This window comes from Mya arenaria, chromosome 6, assembly GCF_026914265.1.
Source record: "Mya arenaria isolate MELC-2E11 chromosome 6, ASM2691426v1".
Classification (NCBI taxonomy): Eukaryota; Metazoa; Mollusca; class Bivalvia; order Myida; family Myidae; genus Mya; species Mya arenaria.
The window spans coordinates 42150964-42173277 of NC_069127.1; the positions used below are offsets into that span (position 1 = coordinate 42150964).

General features: G+C 37.4%; 2 protein-coding genes across 2 annotated transcripts; one reads left to right on the forward strand and one right to left on the reverse strand.

Moving 5' to 3' along the window:
- Window positions 1-8210: 8210 nt before the first annotated feature.
- On the reverse strand, window positions 8211-9950 carry LOC128237805 (uncharacterized protein K02A2.6-like). The gene is made up of 2 exons (XM_052953390.1): window positions 9818-9950; window positions 8211-9721 (listed from the first exon to the last, which is right to left on the reverse strand). Exons 1-2 carry the CDS (start codon window positions 9948-9950, stop codon window positions 8211-8213), a joined length of 1644 nt encoding a protein of 547 aa, XP_052809350.1.
- Window positions 9951-11382: 1432 nt separating this feature from the next.
- LOC128237487 (mucin-2-like) lies at window positions 11383-21462 on the forward strand. Its single transcript, XM_052953065.1, has 6 exons — window positions 11383-11612; window positions 12914-13059; window positions 13398-13611; window positions 14308-14751; window positions 17042-18373; window positions 19747-21462. Exons 1-6 carry the CDS (start codon window positions 11570-11572, stop codon window positions 20193-20195), a joined length of 2628 nt encoding a protein of 875 aa, XP_052809025.1. The 5' UTR covers window positions 11383-11569; the 3' UTR covers window positions 20196-21462.
- Window positions 21463-22314: the final 852 nt, after the last annotated feature.

Below are 22314 nucleotides of genomic sequence, written 5' to 3' on the forward strand. Positions count from 1 at the left end.
AAACATATACCTGTATCAGTTTCAGCAACTGTCACAAACAAATGAAATATTTTAAAGTCATTTAGACCATGAATATACGATTTCATCAAACATAGCTTATAGCTCAATGCATTAATTAAAAGATCGCCTAATTTATGTTCAGTATGTTTAAGAACGTTTCTTTTTATGCTTTCCGGTGAAATGTATTGGTATTTGAACTGCAGTATATTTATGAGAAGTGCAAAACTGCCTGAATATAATATCCTTATCGCTTATTCACATGTTAGGCCATATCTGATGAAGCTTCGTGTTCATATTAAACAATTTATGTATTAGGAATATTGTATACGCAGGAAAAATAGATAAGAGGGGTAGTCAAAATATGTTGGGGGAACTTTTGAATACGTCAAATTTCATTAGTTCAGAAACTCTGTACACCTTACAGAAGTCCTGGACTATTGTACGCGTTCCAGAAACCCTGGACCTTTCCCTGTACATAGTTTTGTTACAAATGTCCACGCATTTTGTATAGTATCAACAGCTTAAAACAGTCAACGTTTGTTGAAACCGCATCTCCTATCGTAGCCGGCTGCATCTTGTGTATCCACGAATAGACTTTTCGTATCCATTTAGAAAATTAAATGACATTTTTAAAGTCTTCCCCAAGTTGATTTTTAGTTAATTTATATTTATTTCTTTAAAAAGAGTTGGCAAAACCTTAACCAAATTTAGTCTGCCATGCATGTTCATCCTAAACTGTCAAGCGTGTAGCTACATGTAATTTCTAAAACACAGTAGTAAATTCAGCATTGACGAAATTACGATATATTATGTATGCTAATATGCAGACTTGTTGGAGTACACTGTTACGTATTGTAAATTCGCTGTCCTTCAGTAACTGAGGTAAATGCATTAATTAATCAGCGTCATTTTAATGTACATAAAAGTCTTGTGGTTTTGAGAAAATTGGTCATAATCATTGATGTCAGTTACAGTTTGATGAATTGTCAGCGTTTGTTGGAAGCCGTTTGTTTAAATGAGTATTTTGTTAAGCCAACCAATAAAAATGTTATAAGTTATATGCTTCGCTATCAATATTCCTAACAGTTTTGATATATTAATTTTGATAACCTTGGTCATAAGGATTGAAGGAGACATGTGGCGGTCAATTGTAAAGCACCACAGACAATGATATAGAATCGGCAAAAGTAGATACTTAACGCCTATCAACCATTTTACTTGTAATCCAAAGAAAACATATATCCATGAGAGCCTTAAATGACCTGCACACGTTAAACTTTGTAGATTACCTGTGATAAAAAACTGTCAAGAAACAGTTATATATCATATTAACGACAATAAACATTTCTGTCTGTCAGTCTGTCTGTCCTGTTAACAAAGTGATGTGGTTATTATTTATGATAGGATTATTTGGTAAAGGTACAATTTTTTAAGTTTGCTAACTGAGACGACAATCCCGCTGTCCCTTCCTGCTCAATACCACCATTGGCTTACGCTAGATGCCTCCACCTGCCCCCCCCCCCACACGCGACACCCGTTGTAATGTTTGCTCACGTTTTACTGTTTACGCCCATGTATACACCAAAGGAACCCCTGGAGGTGTTTGTCTACCAGGGTCCAACCATATGCAATACATAGTTTGCCAAATTAGTAAGTAGTTCTTCTTCTCCATGTACCAGAAGAGGGCAAATAAAAGCAGTGTAGATATTTCAGTAGTAGTTGGAATTTGTCGTTCTTATTAATGCAACAGATGGATATGTTACCTCCATTGAATGACTGTGGTATTAAATGCGGAGTGGGTTATTTAATGTAATGTAATATATGTGTGCATATTTAAGAGCATATCATAACAATTATCATTTAAAAACCTGCATCTGGAGGTAACATATCCAATCAACATTTATACATTCACAAGTGGACAAGAAATAAAAAAAACAAAACAATTATTTTATTAATATTAAAAAAATCATTGGACAGATAACAACATTATACTTTTTGTAAATATAGATAAATTTATATTTATTCATAATAGAAAAGTGTGAAAAAGCGAGAGGACAGTGTGTTTAAAAGTTTCGTGTGTGTACCTATTTTAGTCCATACATAAAAGTAATAGCAATGTGGTTTAAACACGTTGAAAAATAAGGTTCTAGCTTGTTAAAGTGTGGTGTAAACCATATCGAAGCATATTGAAGAATGGTTAAAAAGCATTTTGAAGAGTAGTTTAAAGCATGTTATGAGGGTGATTTTAAGCATGTTGAAGTGTGGTGTAAACCATGCAGAAGGGTGGTGAAAAACGTGTTGAGATGTTGTTTGGAACACGTTAAAATATATGGATATATATATTCTGCTGTATGGATATATTATGTTCGTAGTTACTTCTTAGTTTAATAAACTTACACCCATTTATGTAAACAATAACGCTACACTTCAGTTCTACAGTTCAATAATAATCAATCCCTCTTTTCCTTTTATCACAATTGCCTATTCACCTTTTCATCCGGCAAGAAAATTGTATACATATATACTGTTCAATACTATGTTTTACTGTTACTTAATTTGCCCTTCCGTTCGTCCGTCAGATCGTCCGTTCGTTCATCCGTCTATCCATCTATGCATCCGCCTGTACACCCGTATATACGAAAGCTATATTTTATGGTTTGGGCTATGGTCAGGGATAGGTTTGTAGGTTTTCATTTAATTGTTCAGTCTGTCATTGTGGGATAAAACCATAAAACTTGATAGTGGGGATAAAAAACATTGTGGGGGTAAACAGATAAAAACACAAGAACCCAGAATATATGTCTCGTAGGAACGTCCGTCCTAACACAATCCGTTCATCCTTCCATCGACCCATCAGTTTATCCATCCAATTGTCCTTCCGCCCATCTCTCCGTTCCTGTCGTGATTTCATTCTTCCCTCCATCCCCTCTTCCATCAACCCGTAGCCAACCAATCTACCCAACAGCCCGTCTTTACTCCGTGCATGCCCGTAAATACAATATTTAAAGATTTACAATTATTTTTTCTATATTCTATGGTGGCATATTACTGCCGTAAGATAACCTGATAGTGTTTGCGAATTGTTTCGTGTTAACCACTTAGTTTTCGCGTTAATTATCTAGCTATCTAGTTAATATTCGCGATTGCCACCTATTACCCTTTTTAGCTTACAGGTTAACTAGTTATGGTTTGCGAAGTCCACTTAATAAGTAATATAATAACTGGTATCTATAAAGTATTAATGCACTTTTGGCTTGTAGCAGTAACTGGTTATCAAGTTATGGTTTGCAAGTCAATAAAGGGAGTACATTTGGCACAAGGCATACTCAAATATCTGCAAGGCACTGGCTCAGATATTTTGAAGATTCTGCGCCAGTGTTATGATGGTGCAGGAATTATGGCGGGCAAGTACAATAGTGTTCCGTGAAAGATTACCACTCGCTAACTACAACCAAGTCGCATTGCCTAAACCTGTCATTGGTCCATAGCTCCAAACTTCCATGCGTCAGGACCATGATGTCTACAGTGCAAAATATCGCCTTTGTGTTTGAATACTCTGCAAAATGTCTCACAGCATTTGCAAATAAACTGGCAGAAGACGTTGTTACAAAGCAAGCGATGGAGGGCCGACAAAAGTTGAAGACCTTGTGTGAAACAAGGTGGATGAGCAGGGCAGATGCCTTTCGTACATTCAAGAAAACCTACCGCGTTTTCTTCCATGCCCTTTATCTAAAAGCTGTGACCTTAGCTGACGAGTTCCAGGTAGATATTACCTGTATTTGCATCTTGATTTCATGTGGTTGCCGATAAATATATGTATTGATCCATTGGTGCATATAGCAAAGCGTCTTAACGCAATAATTAACTATTCAACGGAAGACAAATGATAAAAGCGTATTTGTAACAGTTCGAAATGCATCGCGTATTTGTCAGACTGCAGACTGATAATTAAAAAAAATGTGCTAGCTGCTTTGATACGCGGTATATAAACTTCTATTAGGTATTTTGCATTCTTTTACCGAACGGTTTAATCGATTCGGCAATTAACGATATCGATCTAATGTTTTATTTTTGTTTTACCTTGATTGACCCAGCAGTGCCACTACAAGCAGCCAAACAGAGGAACAGGGCGAACTATGATGTACAGGACCCCAGTCAGTATTGGAAGGCTTCCGTCTTCTACGTTTTTGTTGGCCACCTGCTTCAAGAAATGAATACCCGTATCCTGAAGGATACCAACCGGCTAATGTGGACAGAATCTACGAGGCCTATGAACCAGACCTACTCAAGACTCTGCAAGAGTTCAGCGAGGAACTATGAAGGTAGATTCTGCGATGGCAGGTGAATGTTGCAAAGCCTTCGACACTACTGGCGACACTCAACAAGACATCGGAGGCAGCGTATCCCTGCATATTCATTATACTGCAGATACTGCTGACCATGCCTGCCACATCCGACTCATGTAACGCTCCTTCAGTTCCATGAGGCGTATCAAGACATACCTTCGTTCTACAATGACCGGCGAGTGGCTATCCTCACTTGGCGTCATCCATATTCATCGCGATGTTGAGATAGACATAAATAAAATCATCAACGCTTTTGCTTCAGTCAAATGCAGAAACTTAGATTTCATTTAAAGACCCTTGATATTTCATCATAAACAAAAGCAACTGGACACGCTTGTTAACCATTACATACATATTTCCCATTTTAAAGCCTGTTTGACAAATTAGTATCAAATCTTTGTTTTTCAGTTCTGTTACTGTACATCATACGTAAGACAAAAATAAATTTTAGTCAAGTGCATTATGAGGCTATTTTTGATTACTTAAACGGCTCCAGATATAAGCCAAATCGCACCATATCGGTTCTATAGTTTAAAAAAAATCCCGACCCCCGCCCCCACTACCAATAGGGCCTATACTTCATAATAGGCCCAGCTAAGTCCCTGTCTTATATATATCTTTGGATTTTTAACTGATGTATGAAAACTGTGTTTAACATTAATTGGAACTGTTTTAGTACTGTAATTTATTGATGTTTAATATGACAGTTGAAAACAGATGAAATTCACGAGTTCATTTTTTTATTAATAATACTAAATAATTTAAGACATCATATTTTTACGATTAGGAGTTTTGAACAGAGAATATTACCAGTAATTACACTTCCACTCGGAATGTGAAATTGTCTTCGGTGGATGAAATGTTATGATCTGCTTCTATTTTCGTTCTTCTGTATTTGGACATTTTGGTGTTTTAATGTCTCAGCAAGTGCACGTTTTAAAATGATCGACTATCAACATATTCTCTACCAAAATACCTTTTGTAACCCATTTAAAGTATACGATATTTAAAAGATTCCTTCGTTTGCATTGGATGATTTCACTTTTGTGGGTATATAATTCAGCATGTATTATCGGCGAAAGAAACCGTGCTCGTTTAGTAACTATCTTTTTTCCAATCCTGCAAAGGAGGAATCTTTTTTTCTGATATGGCAGGGGAGGGCTTGTTCATTTAGGTGAATGACTGTAAAATACCTTTTCTTGCAAATTTTGAGCTACGGAGTGATTTTGTTCGACATGAATATACCCGCCTCTTTTTCCCTTTAAAGACACCCATCTGAAAATATATACAGTCGTTCGATTTTTTCCTTATAATACCTGGAAATACAGAATTGGAATTACGACGATCATTTGCTTTTAAGTATTAATTTATTAGACACAAAATGAACCTTGAAGTCCGCGAAGCAGTGTGGTAGTTGGTCATACTTTAAAAAGATCGAAAATTATATCAATTCAGTTAATTGTTAATTTTCATGTTATGAAATTGCTACAGTTTTTTTCACAATTCGTTTCCTACTAAATTACCATTCACGAGCACCACAACCTATTCATTGGCACCACAACGTTCAGAAAATCGAGCATAGTGCAGCAAGTATAACAAATAAAGTTCTAAAATTTGTTACGTGGCAACCTTTTGTCAATAAAAAAAGCCACACACATGTAAAGAAAATGCTTAAACCTAAGGTACGAGAACAATTCTCACGAAAATCCTGATTTTTACGTTGTCAGCACTAACGTCTAGCAAGTTATGCAAGTTCTAGACGATCATATATTAAATTTTATTCAGAACTTTTACATTTAGAACAACTCGTGGCCATTCCTATGTGGAACTACATTCTCCATTTTTTAAAATTTACTCGTATAAACCTCTAAGAATAAAATATAACAAACCATACTCACTGTTTACATCCATATTCCACTCATTGGCACTATAAAGGAAGACGCGTTGGAGCATTTTCAACACATAACAAAATGTTATGGCTCCAATGATTACCCGGCGTGTACTACATAATGCATGTATGGAAAATATTCATTACTGATTACATGATTATAACCATGTAACTGAAAATGCAAAAATATTAAATTACTGGTGAGTGCCAAAAGATTGTGATCTACTATCCACTCTTACTGTATAAATCGTGTTTTCTGCAAGTTTCCCTAAAATTTTAACTGTGTATCCTTCATAAGAACTATTGTTTTTGACAAGTATTTGTCTTTTATTGTATGTAAAAACATATGTATTAATTGTGGTACATCTTATTTGGGAATAAGAGAGCATCTTTTAAGTAAAGCTATCAAGGGAATTTTGTAATAAGTTCACGGGCGAATAATGCAATGAATGTCAATTGTTGGTTACAATAGACAACCTTCAATAGAGAACACATATTATAGTTGAAAACATATTTCACCCAACCATATATCAGTTGTATGACAGATGTATAAAAACAAATTGTAAGAAGAAAAGGTTACAGTGTGTTCACTGCTTTGGTTGTGATGGTCTAGGGTAAGCTTTGTCTCTATTAATGTCAATTCTGAAGTACTTCCTTATCTTCTCATGTAAATATCACTTTTGTTCAAGATCCATGCCTCTGGTGCAGAATTCGCATGGGAGTTCAGGCAAGACAACTCCTCCAATTTTCAGCAATGAAGCATTGGTTGTACTCCGCAGCATCTGATTCAGCAATCTATAACAAAAACTAGTGTTCAGTATACAGTAATTTCATGTTTATTTGGGTAATAGTCAAAACTCTTGTCCCGAGGTGAAGGGGTTGACATCTGAACTGTTGCCTGAAGCCGATAGGCTGAATGTCATCCACGACACCAAACTTCACCATGAAATAAGTCTTATTACTTCGTAAAAAGTTTATCGAAACAAAAAAAAGAGATGACTGTTTTACAAGCTGCTCAAAATCTTATTAAAAAAGTGTTAAAACATAAATGAGATGCTGTTTTAAAATACAATTTGGAAGGTTCATCGATGTCTTAGGGCAAGAGGAAAATGGTTCATACTGTTAATATAGGAAGAGTCAAATTCAAGACAAACTGATCATTTTTATGTAAAACAGCAAAATATTACTTATTTGTATTTATATACTGAATCAGGTACCGGTAATAAAACAAAAATCATGCAAGTATTTTTGACCAGGTGGGGAATGACTTGACTAGTTATGATAAAATGATGTTAAACAGAGTGTATTCATTTAAACATTCTTGGGAAATTGAAATCTAATATTGAATGCTGATGAATGTAAGCTGAAACAATGGTGATATGACATAATTTATGTTATCATACCTTCAAGTACGAAATGGTGTTACTTCGAGATGTTGTTCAATAGCTTGAAAAACAGTTGTAGGTAGTGCTTCCAATGGAAGAGCTCGACTGGTTTTCAGGCTTCAGCTAAAAGTTGGGAATGGTATGGCCACTTCTTGATGAGCTGGTCACAGTCGCAGCTACTTCTCCTATCATCTCAGTATTTGATTTTCCATCTGAAATCATAGGAGGGTTAGCTTATTTCTTTCTAAGCTAACACAAAAAAATACTTACAATTCTTGCTACACATCTACATAATTCCTCTGACTTGTATTTAATTAATTTCAATAGTATTTAAGTTATGGTCAATGTTAGTTTTCTACATGACACTAACAACTACAACAACAACACCAAGGCTAAAACAAAAGTGAATACTTTTAAAAATCTTAAGCAAAAGTCTTTTAGGGAATTATTCAGTAAGTATTACGGGAAGAAGAGCTGTTGGGTCAACTGTAAATTGTAATGGAGTGCGTGGAATTTAAAAATGCATTAAAAATACATATTCCATATTCACAGACAACAGAAGATGCATTCTGATATTCTTTAAAATATGAATTAGTCTGAGGCAAAACTATCTCTACTGTTGAGGTCAGACAGAAAACATAACACACGGCTGCTGCTGCATTCATGCTCTGTTACATCTTTTCCCGCTATGAGTATGTCATCTATAATCGGGAAAGCTCCATCGATTCCCGTAATCATCTGATCCATGATTTTCGGATATATTTCTGGAGCACACTTGATACCGAATGGTAGACGTAACCATCGAAATCTGCCTAAAGGTGTGTTGAAAGTCGTTAGGTAAGAGGACTTCTGGTCGAGCTTAATTTGCAGGAAGCCAGATTTCGCGTCGAGCACCGAAAACACTTTTGGGCCTGGAATGTTTTGTACCACTTGCTCAACTGTTTTCATAGGGTGATGGGCTCGTTTTACCGCTTTGTTCAGATCTTTAGGATCCAAGCAAATCCTGACTTTGTCCTTCCTGAGCGAAACTAACATTGAGCTTACCAATTCTGTAGGCTCGTCCACTCGCGTGATATACTCGTTTTGCTCCATTTCGCGTAGTGCCTCTATGGCTTTTGACTTAATCGCAGCCGGAAGTTTGCGCACCGGTTTCACAACTCCTGAGATTGATTCGTCAATCTCAATACTATACTCCCCTAGTAAAGTACCTGTTGTTTTGACAAGTTCGGGAAACTCGCGAAATAGTTCACGATCAGGTTGCGGAACTTGAGTTTCTTGAATTCCTAGAGTACGTTGTATTAAGCCTATTTGTTCAGCCGTGTTACCATTTAGAATATTTTCATTGTTAATGTCAACGACTTCAAATTGAATCTGGTGCCTGGCTCCTTTGTGACGCACTTGCATGTCTGCTGTTCCAACTGGTTTGATAATGTGGTTGGTAAACGACTTAAATGTTCTTGCTGATCTGCCCAGCATATGTTTGACTGGCAGGTCATTGAGTGCATTTTTGGTTATAATGTTGCATTTTGCACCAGTGTCTATTCTAAATTGTATGTTTTTACCTTGGATCACTAGCTCTGTGTCCCATTTGTCACTGATTACGGCGGTGCCTACGTCAGTACATACGTCTATGTACAGTGCGTCTTCCGTGTCGTGATCAGAATCTGTGTCGTGATCGGAATCTGTACCTTGTACCACATACACTTTTTTCTGCCCAAGTCTTTTTCTACATACTTTTGCCCAATGGTCTTGCAGGTGACAGTAACTACATGTAGTACCCTTAGCAGGACAACTGCCCGTCTCATGCAGCTTGCCACACCTAGTGCAGTTGAATTTCTTTGGTTTGTTGGCTGATGGTTTCCCTTTGGTCCAAGGCTTGGCCTTGGATTTAAACTTTAGTTTGGGACTGTGGGTCTTGGATTTGACCTGGAGAACCTCTTCCCCACGCATGAGTTTGAGTTGTGTCTGTGCGAGTTCAAATTGCTGTCCAATGTCAATGGCATCATTGAGAGTCAAGTCTTTGCCTTTGTTTAACAATCGTTCTTGCACATTGGGTTGCCTGACACCGTTTATTATGAGATCGATTAGAATGTCACTCGAATCTGTATATTCACAATCCATCACAAGTAATTTCAGGTCTTTTATGTAAGAGTCAAACGGCTCACCTTCCTTTTGTTTCCTTTGTTAAGCCTTGAAACGTGCGATCCTTTTGTTTTTCTTCGGGCTCACGTATTCCTCAAACTTATTAAGGATCTTAGTATTGTCATCCTTTTCTCCCTCTTTCCAGTCGAGTGTCTTGTAGATCTCCCTCCTTCCCTGTCCGATCCACATGCCTACCCAGCCGGCGAGGACTTTCTTTTCCGTCCCGGCGAGAGGGCCCTGACACGTAAATTCTACGTGTTGTTTAGACCGCTGAAATTCGCTCTACAGGTCACGCGCACCCCAATCCAGCCTGGGATGGTCAAATGGAATGTTCATTGCCATGTTTCACCTGTTTTTAACGATTATTTATGGTTGTGGACGCGGATGTTTCCTGATTTCTGACACCATGTAACAATATCAATGCTATTGAGACTTCATCTTTTATTACGTCACAGATGCTTACAACGTTTATGATACAAAAATACGGTGTGTACCGTTTAGCACATTAACAAGTTATAAATAGCCAATAACGTTACAACATGCTTCCTTACAATGTACAGTGCTTTATTCATAAATATGTGCAATGTCACTTTAAGGATGCATGTCAAAATCAGCAAAATCAAGACACCATGAATGGATAAGGGATAAATACGGCTTCAATATGAACTAAAGGTAAGTTATACTTATAAGAATGGGGGAACAGCGTCTGCGTTCGCCCGGAAGTGAGAGGGTGAGTATGTGTGTTTGTGCTTGTATGTGCGAGTGTTTGAGTATGTGTGTAAAAGCAGCGTCTGCAGTCAACCGGAAGTGAGGACGTGTTTTGTCGGCGACCGGGATAGCAGCATCTGCGTTCGCCCTGAAGTGAGGAGTTGTCTACAGCCGGGTTGAGCAGCGTCTGCGGCCGCCGGGAAGTACGGAGTTGTTGGCGTCTAGGAGAGTAGCGTCTGTGTTCGCCCGGATGTGCGGATGAGTTGTTGGCGACCAGGAGACGAACGGGAGTGAGGATTTGATGGTATCCGCGATAGCGGCGTCTGCCTTCGCATGTATGTGCGGAAGAGTTGTCAGGGACTGGGAGAACAGCGTCTGCGTTCGCCCGGAAGTGAGAGTATCAGTTATGGTATGTGTGTTTGTGCTTGTATGTTTGTGCGAGTACGTGTGTGAGAGCAGCGTCTGCAGTCGGCCGGAAGTGAGAACGAGTTTTTGTCGGCGACCGGGAGAGCAGCGTCTGCTATCGCCCATAAGTACGGAGTTAATAGCAACCGGGAGAGCAGCGTCTGCGGTCGCCCGGGAGTGCGGAGGATTTTTTTGGCGACTCGGAGAGCAGCGTTTGCGTTCGCCCGGATGTGAGGAGTTGTCTACCACCGGGTCGAGCAGCGTCTGCGGTCGCCGGGGAGTGCGGAGTTGTTGGCGTCTAGGAGAGCAGCGTCAGCGGTCGCCAGGAAGTGCGGATGAATTGTCGGCGACCGTGAGAACAGCGTCTACGTTCGCCCAGAAATATGGAGTTGATGGTTTCGGTAGAGCAGACGGTTTTACGGGGAAAGAATCGCGCAAGTCAAAGTCGAAGGCCTATATAAATGGTTACCTTTCGTGTTGAAGAAACCTTTGAGTATACTGCGTGCTTCATTGCTTCTGAATGAAGATACTTCCTTGTCCTTAAAGTTTTGTATTTTTCACGATTTTATTTACTATAATATTTTCTAATTTTACGACAAACATACATTCAAACGGCTATTGTGAACGGTCGTGTTTGGAACAATAACAAGAGGCATCGGGTTGATACGTTGCTAATTGCGCGTGTCCCGTGAACCATGGACAGCACATTGAGCTTAGTTGTGCTTTCTATCTTAACAGGTAGGTGTTTAACTTTTTTAAATGTTAAGTAAATAAAAATATACTGATATATAACATACCAATTAACTACGACATAATTAAATACCATAATCATACCCCTATGATGATTTGATTTATGCGTATTTAGTGGTCAACATAATATTTTGTCCAATGAGGAGGCTGTATACTTTAAAACTGCCATTATATTCACTTCAGTAAATCAGAAGTCGGCCGTTATTGGTTGTAGTCAGGTAAAGGTGTAGATTTATACAGTGTAAGTTCGTAGTTTACACTGTGTATATAGATGACTAAAAGATTTAAGGTTGTCAGCATGTTTTAACAAATCCAAATGGTTTGATGTGACACAGTCGCATTACCATTTCTTTTGTGTATATACATCCAGACAACCTTGAACCATTACTTAACGAAGTGCTGTGAACTTACGTTTACTGTACACTAGCAGAAAGAAAAAATCTGAGGCTTTTTAAAATCGACTATGATCTGATACAAAATGGACGGCTTCGTGGCATTTTTTATATCGATGAAGCGAATCTTTAACACTTTTTAACGTATAAATAGAATGTATTTCGATGGTTAACAGCATATAGAAATACACTCTTTAAATGCAAGTTTCAGTAAAAAATGCTTTGTTGTAATTGATGGATTACCAAAAGGAGCAACGTTTACATACACATTTAAATTCATTTATGTTAGTAAATTGACAGAAAAATGCAATAATTTGAGGAACGTGTGCAGATATCTAAATATTATCTATAATGGCGTTCAAGGAACATAAAAGCAAAACAGCATAGTAAAAAAATCGTTTGCTTGGTATAACCTTGATTTGGATCTCGACAGATTTATTCTTTAGTTTTTAACAATTTGATAGAACACAAACGATTTAATTTATGAAACGAAATTACGTATTTATGTTAATGTTTTAAATAAAAAAGGCATAGACATGAAAAGTGCTCATGACTGTTGAATTTACTGTTCAATTCTTTACAGAGCAGCACAATTTAACAAATGTTACAGTGTTAAATGTTTTACATCTGAAGAATACTGATACTAGTTTGAGGACTTACTATTCCTCACTGACCAAAGCACCAGACAGTGATAGTGTAGCGATCTTGAACAATCTCTTTTCTAAATGATTTTCATCTAGAAAAATCTCATTTCTAAATTTATTTCAGTTTTTGTAAAAAAAAGAAATGCTTTTTGAGAGAGTTTTTAAGAATGCCTGCATTTCATTAAAACCATTAAATCGCATACGGTCACGTTCATATCAAGTTTGTTTGTATCAAGAAAGTTTCCCTTTTCAGTACTAGCCAGCGCCCAAAACAGCAGCGGTTTGATTGGCAACGCTTGCTTTGGGGCCAACATTGCATGCGATTTCTACAGTCTTCAATGTCCACAAGGAGAAATCATTCACCTCAATAATCTCATCGCTGGGGGGAAAACGAACCAGGTAAGTTGAATTTTTACCGTCGCAGACCCTTTCTGGTTTGTTTCGAAGAAGATAGTTGAATTAAAGATACAAAGTAAACAAACTACAAAACAAATTTAACATTTTGTGAATTTAATGAATCGCATAAAAAGGTATATTTCAATAATTCTTATGTACGCATGGTTCTGATTTGACGTTTTTGAAGACTTTTCCGATGTTTTTTTTACATATCATGTAGTTTAAAGTCATTCTATTAACACGAATTCCGACTTTAAAAAAATAAATATGTAGGTATAAAGTCGTCACCGTCATGTTACTTGTGAAAGCGAACGATTCGGGTTTGTGTTAATTTACCATAGACATGTCGATCCGAGCAACACTGCTCAGGAGGGCTTGACTGCTGTTCGTATAACCAAGGGGACCTGACCTCTCCTTTCAACCAAGAGAACACCTACCATACATACAGAAACTGTTCTGGGCGACAATCATGTACAGCCATTCAGGCTCCCTTGCAGCGCTTGGACGGTCAGACGTTCTCGTCGTATGTTCAGTTTGAATACACCTGTGAAAGTGGTAGGACATCTTTAATTTTATTATATGCTTACTGGTGGTTTAAAGAGATTTATCAATGAATTAAAAGTGATATTTTACACAAACAGTGAAATAACAATTTGTTATTTTTAATTGTTACGAAATTTCAGCCCGCACTCAATTTCAAATCAAACGTCAGCGCGCACATGGCTAGGATACAATATTAACGACATCACTTCTCAAATAATATTTCACCTCGTGAACATAACCATTTGATATTTCCCAAGTGGCTACTCCACTCATGAACTATTAAATTTGTTGCGCACTCTGTGACATACGTTAAGATCTTAAACTGAAACAAAACAATTATCCTCTATTTATTTGCTTTTCTTTGGTTGTTCCTTTAAGTGAAAATGAAAGCGAAGTGCGGCAATTATCAACATCGTTATGTTTTATATCTTCGTATATATTATAAAACCGAACCACACCGTACATGTAAATGTCTTGTCATTTGTTTTTTTATGTTTTAAGAATGTAAATCGGATACCCTTATTGTAGTATGTAATGTGTCGTGGTGCTCATGGGGACATTCTGTGTACTACACTTTCTGTTAATAAGCAAGTAAGTCAAAAGAAGGCCGCTACAACAAAATATAAGAAGTTTTTCCCCTTATAACGATAATTGTTCAATATCATATTAGTTATATTCAAGCAAATTCGAGTTAAGCATACTTTTCAGCTTCAACGAAAATACCAATGTGTGGAAGTAATCCAGGCATTTACACGTCGTCAGCGGAGGTTTGGTTTGACGGCTCAACGGAAACGTTTGATCCAACCAAGGCCAGCAGAGAGTGCAGATGTACAGTCAAGAATAACCAAATAGGCAGGGGTCTAGAATTGTACATGTATCTACTGGATGTCCGAGTAGAGAGCCACTATGTAGGGAATGTCTCATCCGCAGCGTGCTCCAGTGCGCAATTCTCCTCAGAAATGGTTGTCCTTCGATGTGTCAATACAACTCGTCACTGGGAGACCAATTTCAAATATTACAATTCAAACAGTTCCACACATCAGTATTCTAAAGTATTACAATCTGGTCAGACAACAGATCTTGGCCTTTCAAGCCTGTATGAAAATGGACAAAGAGACGCCCCGGCTATGGTTTGGATTAAGATTGCGTTAGGTAGGCGCTAAGTTTGTAAGATTGCACCAGATATACGTCAGGTTTATGAAGTAAGCGTAACGTTTGTAAGATGGTCTCAGGTAAGCATGATTTTAGCAAGATAGCGTCAGGTAAGCATTATGTTTTTTAGATCGCGTCAAGTAAGCGGTATGATGTAAGACTGTGTCAGGTAAGCGATACGTTTGTAAGATAAGGTCAAAGTTGCGTCAGGTTGGCATTACGTGTGTAAAATTGCGTCAAGTAAGCATTACGTTTTAAAGTTAGTGACAGGTAATAATGTCCTTTGTAAGATTGCGCCAGGTAAGCGTTACGTTTGTAAAATGGCGTCAGGATAGAATGACGCTTGTAATATTGCAATAGGTAAGCGTAACGTTTGTAAGATGGCGTCAGATAGGCATTAAGTGTGTTTTATTGCGCCATGTAAGCGCCATGTTTGTGTAATGTTCCTGGAGTCGTAAAGGCCGGAGCCCGGAAAGTAAACATTTCCGGATAGTACAGTTGGGCGTAGGTTTTTATGTTATACGTACAAAGTAAATAGTATTATCGTCTGAAAAGTAAGTTGATATTTTACACTTCGCTTGAGCTTTAAATAATAGGATAATCAAGTAAACGTCTATTTTTCATATTTTAAGAATGAAACCAATCAACTTCTTCTGTCTCAGTGAAAGCTATAAGGAATTTGACTATTTACCGTAAAAACGGATTTCGCCATTATCGCTATTACTTCTTAGGGATGATTTCGTATATTTAAAACTAATGTTATGGTTTTAGTATTAAATGTCTAAATTTAGCTAGTAAATGATTAATTAATACGAACTAAGTTGTATTCTTAATAGTTTTCTACTTTTTCGTAAGTTTGATAAACTTGACACCCCTTCTCTGTAACGTTAGTTATATATAATGGTTTCGCCCATCGGGTTTGTTAAAATGGACCATTCCATTTTGGTCACGTGATGTTAGGGTATATAAGAAGCGAAATGCATAGAACTAGTTAGTTTGTGTCTCGACGCCGATGTGAGAACATCAAGTTAATATAGGGAAGCTTTGAAATATCTTTTTGTACTGTTTAGGGCGGGTTCTGAACTATTGGAGGCTAGGAGAATTTAAGTGAAGCATTGCGCTACAGTTTCTAGTTTTCAGGTTCGGATATCCGTGGGGTTTCATTTTGGCCTCTTAGTAAGCCTGGATTATTACAGACGGAACAGGGTCAATGGTTTGATTCCCCGTAAAAGCTATACATTTAGGACTGTGGGTTTCGCTGATATATTGTGATTGGTTTATAAGCGTTTTGTATGCTGGTCCTGTTTGAAGTTATAGCATAGTTGTTATAGTGTTTCTGTTTGTGCGTTCTTGGTTTTTGGGATAATTGAACATTGATTCTTGAACCATAATAATTATTTGAATTTTATTTCTCCAATCATTGGTTTTGTAAGCAATCATTGTTAATCACTTGTATATATTACTGATTTCATACTTAATTTTTGGGACATACAGTCCGGGAATAGGTTTATAGTTTAATTTAAGGTAGCGTGTCCGAGCTAGCTAGGGAAGAAACGGTACATTTGTAAGTTTCGTCCAGTTATCATGGCGTTTGTATGATTGCGCCATGTAAGCGTTACGTTTGAAAGATTGCGCCAGGTAAGCGTTACGTTTGTAAGATTGCGTTAGGTAAGCGTTACGATTGTAAGATTGCACCAGGTAAGCGAAACGTTTGTAAGAATGCGCTAGGTAAGCGGTACGTTGGTGAGATTGCGCCAGGTAAGCGGTAGGGTTGTAAGATTGCACCAGGTAAGTGTTACGTTTGTCAGATTGCGCCAGGTAAGCGTAACGTTTGTAAGATTGCATCAGGTTAGCGTTACGTTTATAAGATTGTGCCAGGTAAGCGAAACGTTTGTAAGAATGCGCTAGGTAAGCGGTACGTTGGTGAGATTGCGCCAGGTAAGCGGTAGGGTTGTAAGATTGCACCAGGTAAGTGTTACGTTTGTCAGATTGCGCCAGGTAAGCGTTAAGTTTGTATGATTGCGCCAGGTAAGCATTATTTTATTTTGGTTTGATCATGTAAGCGTAGATGTATTGCTACAGGAAAGCGTTAAGTTTATAATAGTTTATCGCTTGTTTCATTTTCGATTGTTTTATAAACGTTGGTATTTATGCGTATTTGTTTTATTAAAATATGCTAGCAAATATATCTCGAAGGGTTTCAGAAAAGTATGTTTTTGTGTATTATGATTTCTCATTTCTTTGGCATCAAATTTTAGATCCTGTTTTTCATTTTGCATCCTAAAAACAGCAAGGCCGTTCGACACATTTGAGATAATTTGCGGAGAAGTTACACCTGCATATTTCACAACAACAACAACAACATCACCACCACCAACAACTACAATAACAACAACAACACCAACGGCAACAACAAGAAAAACAACAACTGTAACAGCAAAAACACCAACAACAACATCATCATCATCAACAATAACAACAACAGCAACAACATCACCACCACCACCAACAACAACAACAAGAACAACAACACCAGCAACAACAACAACAACAATAACATCTGTAGAAACAATCACGACAACACCGTTTACAGCTACTTCCAAGGCAACAACGACAACAAAAAAGCACTCTGTTACAACCAAACCTTCAATTGTAACATTTCCAAGGAGAACATCAACAATATCTTCACAAGACACTGGAACTGCGTCTTCAACAACTGTTGAACCTGTAACAACAATACCTGCATATTTCACAACAACAACAACATCACCACCAACAACAAATACAATAACAACAACAACACCAACGGCAACAACAAGAAAAACAACAACTGCAGCAGCAAAAACACCAACAACAACATCATCATCAACAATAACAACAACAGCAACAACATCACCACCACCACCACCAACAACAACAACAACAACAAGAACAACAACACCAGCAACAACAACAACAACAACAATAACATCTATAGAAACAATGACGACAACACCGTTTACTACAGCTACTTCCAAGGCAACAACGACAACAAAAAAGCACTCTGTTACAACCAAATCTTCAATTGTAACATTTCCAACGAGAACATCAACAATATCTTCACCAGACACTGGAACTGCGTCTTCAACAACTGTTGAACCTGTAACAACAATACCTGCATATTTCACAACAACAACAACAACATCACCACCAACAACAACTACAATAACAACAACAACAACACCAACGGCAACAACAAGAAAAACAACAACTGCAGCAGCAAAAACACCAACAACAACATCATCATCAACAATAACAACAACAGCAACAACATCACCACCACCACCAACAACAACAACAGGAACAACAACACCAGCAACAACAACAACAACAACATCTGTAGAAACAATGACGACAACACCGTTTACAGCTACTTCCAAGGCAACAACGACAACAAAAAAGCACTCTGTTACAACCAAACCTTCAATTGTAACATTTCCAACGAGAACATCAACAATATCTTCACCAGACACTGGAACTGCGTCTTCAACAACTGTTGAACCTGTAACAACAATACCCGTGACCACAATAGAGACACTTATTCAGCCAAGAACTACTTCAGCCCCATTGTCGAACGCTACGGGTATGAAATTAACAACTTTAACTTTATACGACCGATCATTGGTTTTCCCTAGTTCTTTACATTTCGTTTTAGAATATGATGGTATTTGGTCGGTATCGGTTAGTTATATAGGTTTTAGTCGAGAGAGTATCGAGTGACTCATAAGAAGGTGCGTCTCCTTTTTCAAAACTTAAACATTCCGCTTCAACGCACCGACACAATGTGTTTCACCAGAAAATAATAAGTATTTTCATAACATGTAGGTGATAAAACACTGTGTCAATTCAAAAACGTATTAATGTGGTCATCGCTACGTTGTCCACTCACACCTTGCATTACACTTAAAATAAGCAATTTAATTCTTTTTTATATTTTTTGTTTCCACATTTTAAGTAAATGAGGCTTTCATTGCACCATTGTTTTAGTTGTAACCAACAACTTTAGTTGTAAGTCGTATGTAGTTGTTTTAGTTTAGTTGTAAGTCATGCGTCCATGGCAACAGTTGTAAGTCGTAAACAAAATTTAATAGTAAAACATGGCATCGCGCATGTCATTGAGTATGCATATTTAAGACTGGTTTAAAATTTATGTTTTCTGGTCAATAATGTTAGTTTGAAAAGTGCAGAAATGCCAACTCCGGCTTTTTTTATTTCTTTATACGTGAATGCACGATATAGATAGAAATTGCGGTAAACTGTTTTCGTTTTTATGAGACATATTTACATGTGTAAATCATTTCAAATTAAAACAAAGTTAGATTGCTCTTTGAAAATAGTAACTCCTACACAGATAATTTTACACATGTTAGCTCATCATTATAGTTCATCACTGATTGTACTTGTTTAATGATTGAAAATGCAATTTGAACAATTCTACTATTTTTATCGAAAACAACCTCGTGTATATAATCGGTTTACAACGTCAGAATGCTTAACATTTAACTACGCTTCACGTATATCGGGTAGAAGTACTTTACTCTTAGGAATCCTAATTAATCACTGAAGAATACATATCACTGAAATAAATTTGAACTAAGTAATACAAATCAGACGCTAAATTGCTACCATCAATTATAATTATTATCATTAATGCAACGGCAATCATCCGAGGTTGTTTTCGATAGAAAAATGCCGCGGTGCTCCGATTGAATCTCGGTTTGACCGTTAAAGGTAAGAGTCCGCCAAATACATTTCGTATAAATTCTATCATCATTTGACGAATTTGCTCGCGAAATAACACTGAATTCAAGTGTTTCAAGAACCCCAACACCGTAGATGGGAAGAAAGATTGAGCATGTTAAGAATATTTTTGTGCACGTTGAAATGATACAAGGGTGTTATTAAATTTTGTTTTTCTGAAATGCCTCGGTCGATTAAATGCGTCAACTATTTCAGACGAAACTTCTCAAGTATCTGCGGTGGTGGTAGCTGTTCCGATAGCATGTGTGTTAGTTGTGATGTTGGCTGTGTCCACCGCATGCTTCTTCAAGGAACGAAGAAAACGAATGGAAGCTGAAAACGAAAATACTAACACGAGTGTCAGGGACAGAAGTGTCAAAAGTCTGCAAGAGTTTCCATCAGAACGAGTTTATGATACCATCGTTGAAACAAACAATCCTGAGGGTAACTACAATATGGAAACACGCAATATAACATGGAACTTAGCTAATGTCTACACCGAAAGTGCGCCAGTAGCCCCTGTTCAGCAAACCGATACTGACGATGAAATAAGTGGTCAAAATTGTGCCGCGGGACATGACTACGAGACATTACAACACTCTCCCTATCAGAACACAGAAACTAGTGGTGAACAATGTAGTGTTTACAATCAGCTCACGTTTTGATTTCGTTGTCTTTGAAATGTAAACGATTTCGAGGCCAATGTGTACGGATAAAGATTGGTTTTGATGATCAATTTGCTTATTTACATTAGATTTTATTATCATAATTCGATGCAAGAGCACGATTTCCTCAATGCACAACTTGTAAAACAATATATAATAGTTTGGAACAATAACACAATTATCATGGCATAGCTGTTCCTTTAACAATGATAATTTGAACAATTTTATAAAATAGAGAAACTTGAAACTTCATTCTTGCTTTTGTCACCGAGTGTACTAATTTGCACTGCTGTACAATGGAAACTGCAGGAACAAGCCTATTAGCCTCAAATCTAACAAAAGTACAACGAGCAAGTCCAGATAAACATCAACAAGAGCCGCAAGGCTATATGACAAAAAGCACTACACAGCTATTAACAAAATTATGTCTATTGGTAAATGTTAGGATAAGCACGTTGGACAAAAAGCGAAAATCTAGTAAGAACTCAGTGAGTTGTTTAACCGGTTTTCAGGCGCCCAACCTTACCCAAGCCCGAATTTTTAAATAAGTGCAACAAGCAAGAAATAAACAATGAAGTATGAAACAAAACAAGAATATTAAAAAAACACCACTTGCACTGAAGATACAAGCTGGCAAAAGTCATCCTTTCCGTGAAGACTGACTTAAAACCAAGGGTCAGACAAATATATTTATAATTTCTTTAATCTTTCTTTAGAAAAAACAATGCATCGTTGTCCGTATGAACAGTATTTTAGGAGAAATGTCACAAAACAAATTGTTTCACCTACTATAAGATCTTGTTTAGCAGCTTAATATCCCAAACAATCGTTGTAAAACCGACACTTAACTGTTTAATATGATGCTTACAAACAAAATATGAGAAAAATCTGTGAAATAAAAGTAGAAATGGCAATATTTACATTGTGTCAGAAGCGTTTTGGAAACGGATGTCGGAGAATTCGTACTCATTCAATATCGTACCGGTATGACTAGTTAGAGGAAAGTGCACTTTCCGCGAAAAGTACGAAATCAGTGAATGCTACTGAAACGATAGTTTAGTGGTTACTGGCACTTAATCTCCGAAAATCCGGGAAACCCCGTACCTAGATTGCAACTCGAAGAGTAGATAAAACGTGAAGTTTCTAGTAAACAGTTTTCAAAATATGAAATTCATTAAAAAAATAAAAACATGCATCTCAGATGAACTCACCTTTACAATAAAATCAAACTTATTTGCTCGGCTTCCAAACTAGGAATAGGATTTGTTATGGCTTAATTTCTTGTTGTTGTTGTTGTTCCTAATAAACGAAATGGCATCCAATGCTCTCTTGATATCTTCATAAAGTTCAATGTAGCGTGAAATGCGGATTAATATATTCAAGTTTGATTCCATAAGCATTTAGTTTTAGCGATATTTAGTGATTTTGTCGGGTGTAATAACTGCTTCAATGACAATTTTGCTACATACTCTATTGCATATAAGTAAAACACGCTTTCCTTTTAAATGCAGTAATATTTTTAACTCATATCCATATATGGAAGTTTCGATCCAAAAAGTAAATGTACCTCGGGTGTTTCCGTGATGAATTTTCATTCGTTTACGGAGGTCAAACCCCGCCCAAAACATGTACAATTTGCTTGCCGGCATGCACGCGCTTTATACGAACAATGTATGGCAAGCTTTTCTGGTTTTCATTTTCATGGTTCAGTGGTGCCCAAATTTTTTCATACCTATCACTCCGACAAAAAGAAGTAGTCCCTTGCATACACGTACAAACCGTAAGAGGGCTTGTTCAAAAGCCCGTATTAATTTCGACAATGTTACTAATAATCAGTTATAAAAAAGACATAGTTGAATAATGGTTTATTACTTGAGTAATCACTCACTCGCTCACTCACTCACTCACTCACTCACTCACTCACTCACTCACTCACTCACTCACTCACTCACTCACTCACTCACTCACTCACTCACTCACTCACTCACTCACTCACTCACTCACTCACTCACTCACTCACTCACTCACTCACTCACTCACTCACTCACTCACTCACTCACTCACTCACTCACTCACTCACTCACTCACTCACTCACTCACTCACTCACTCACTCACTCA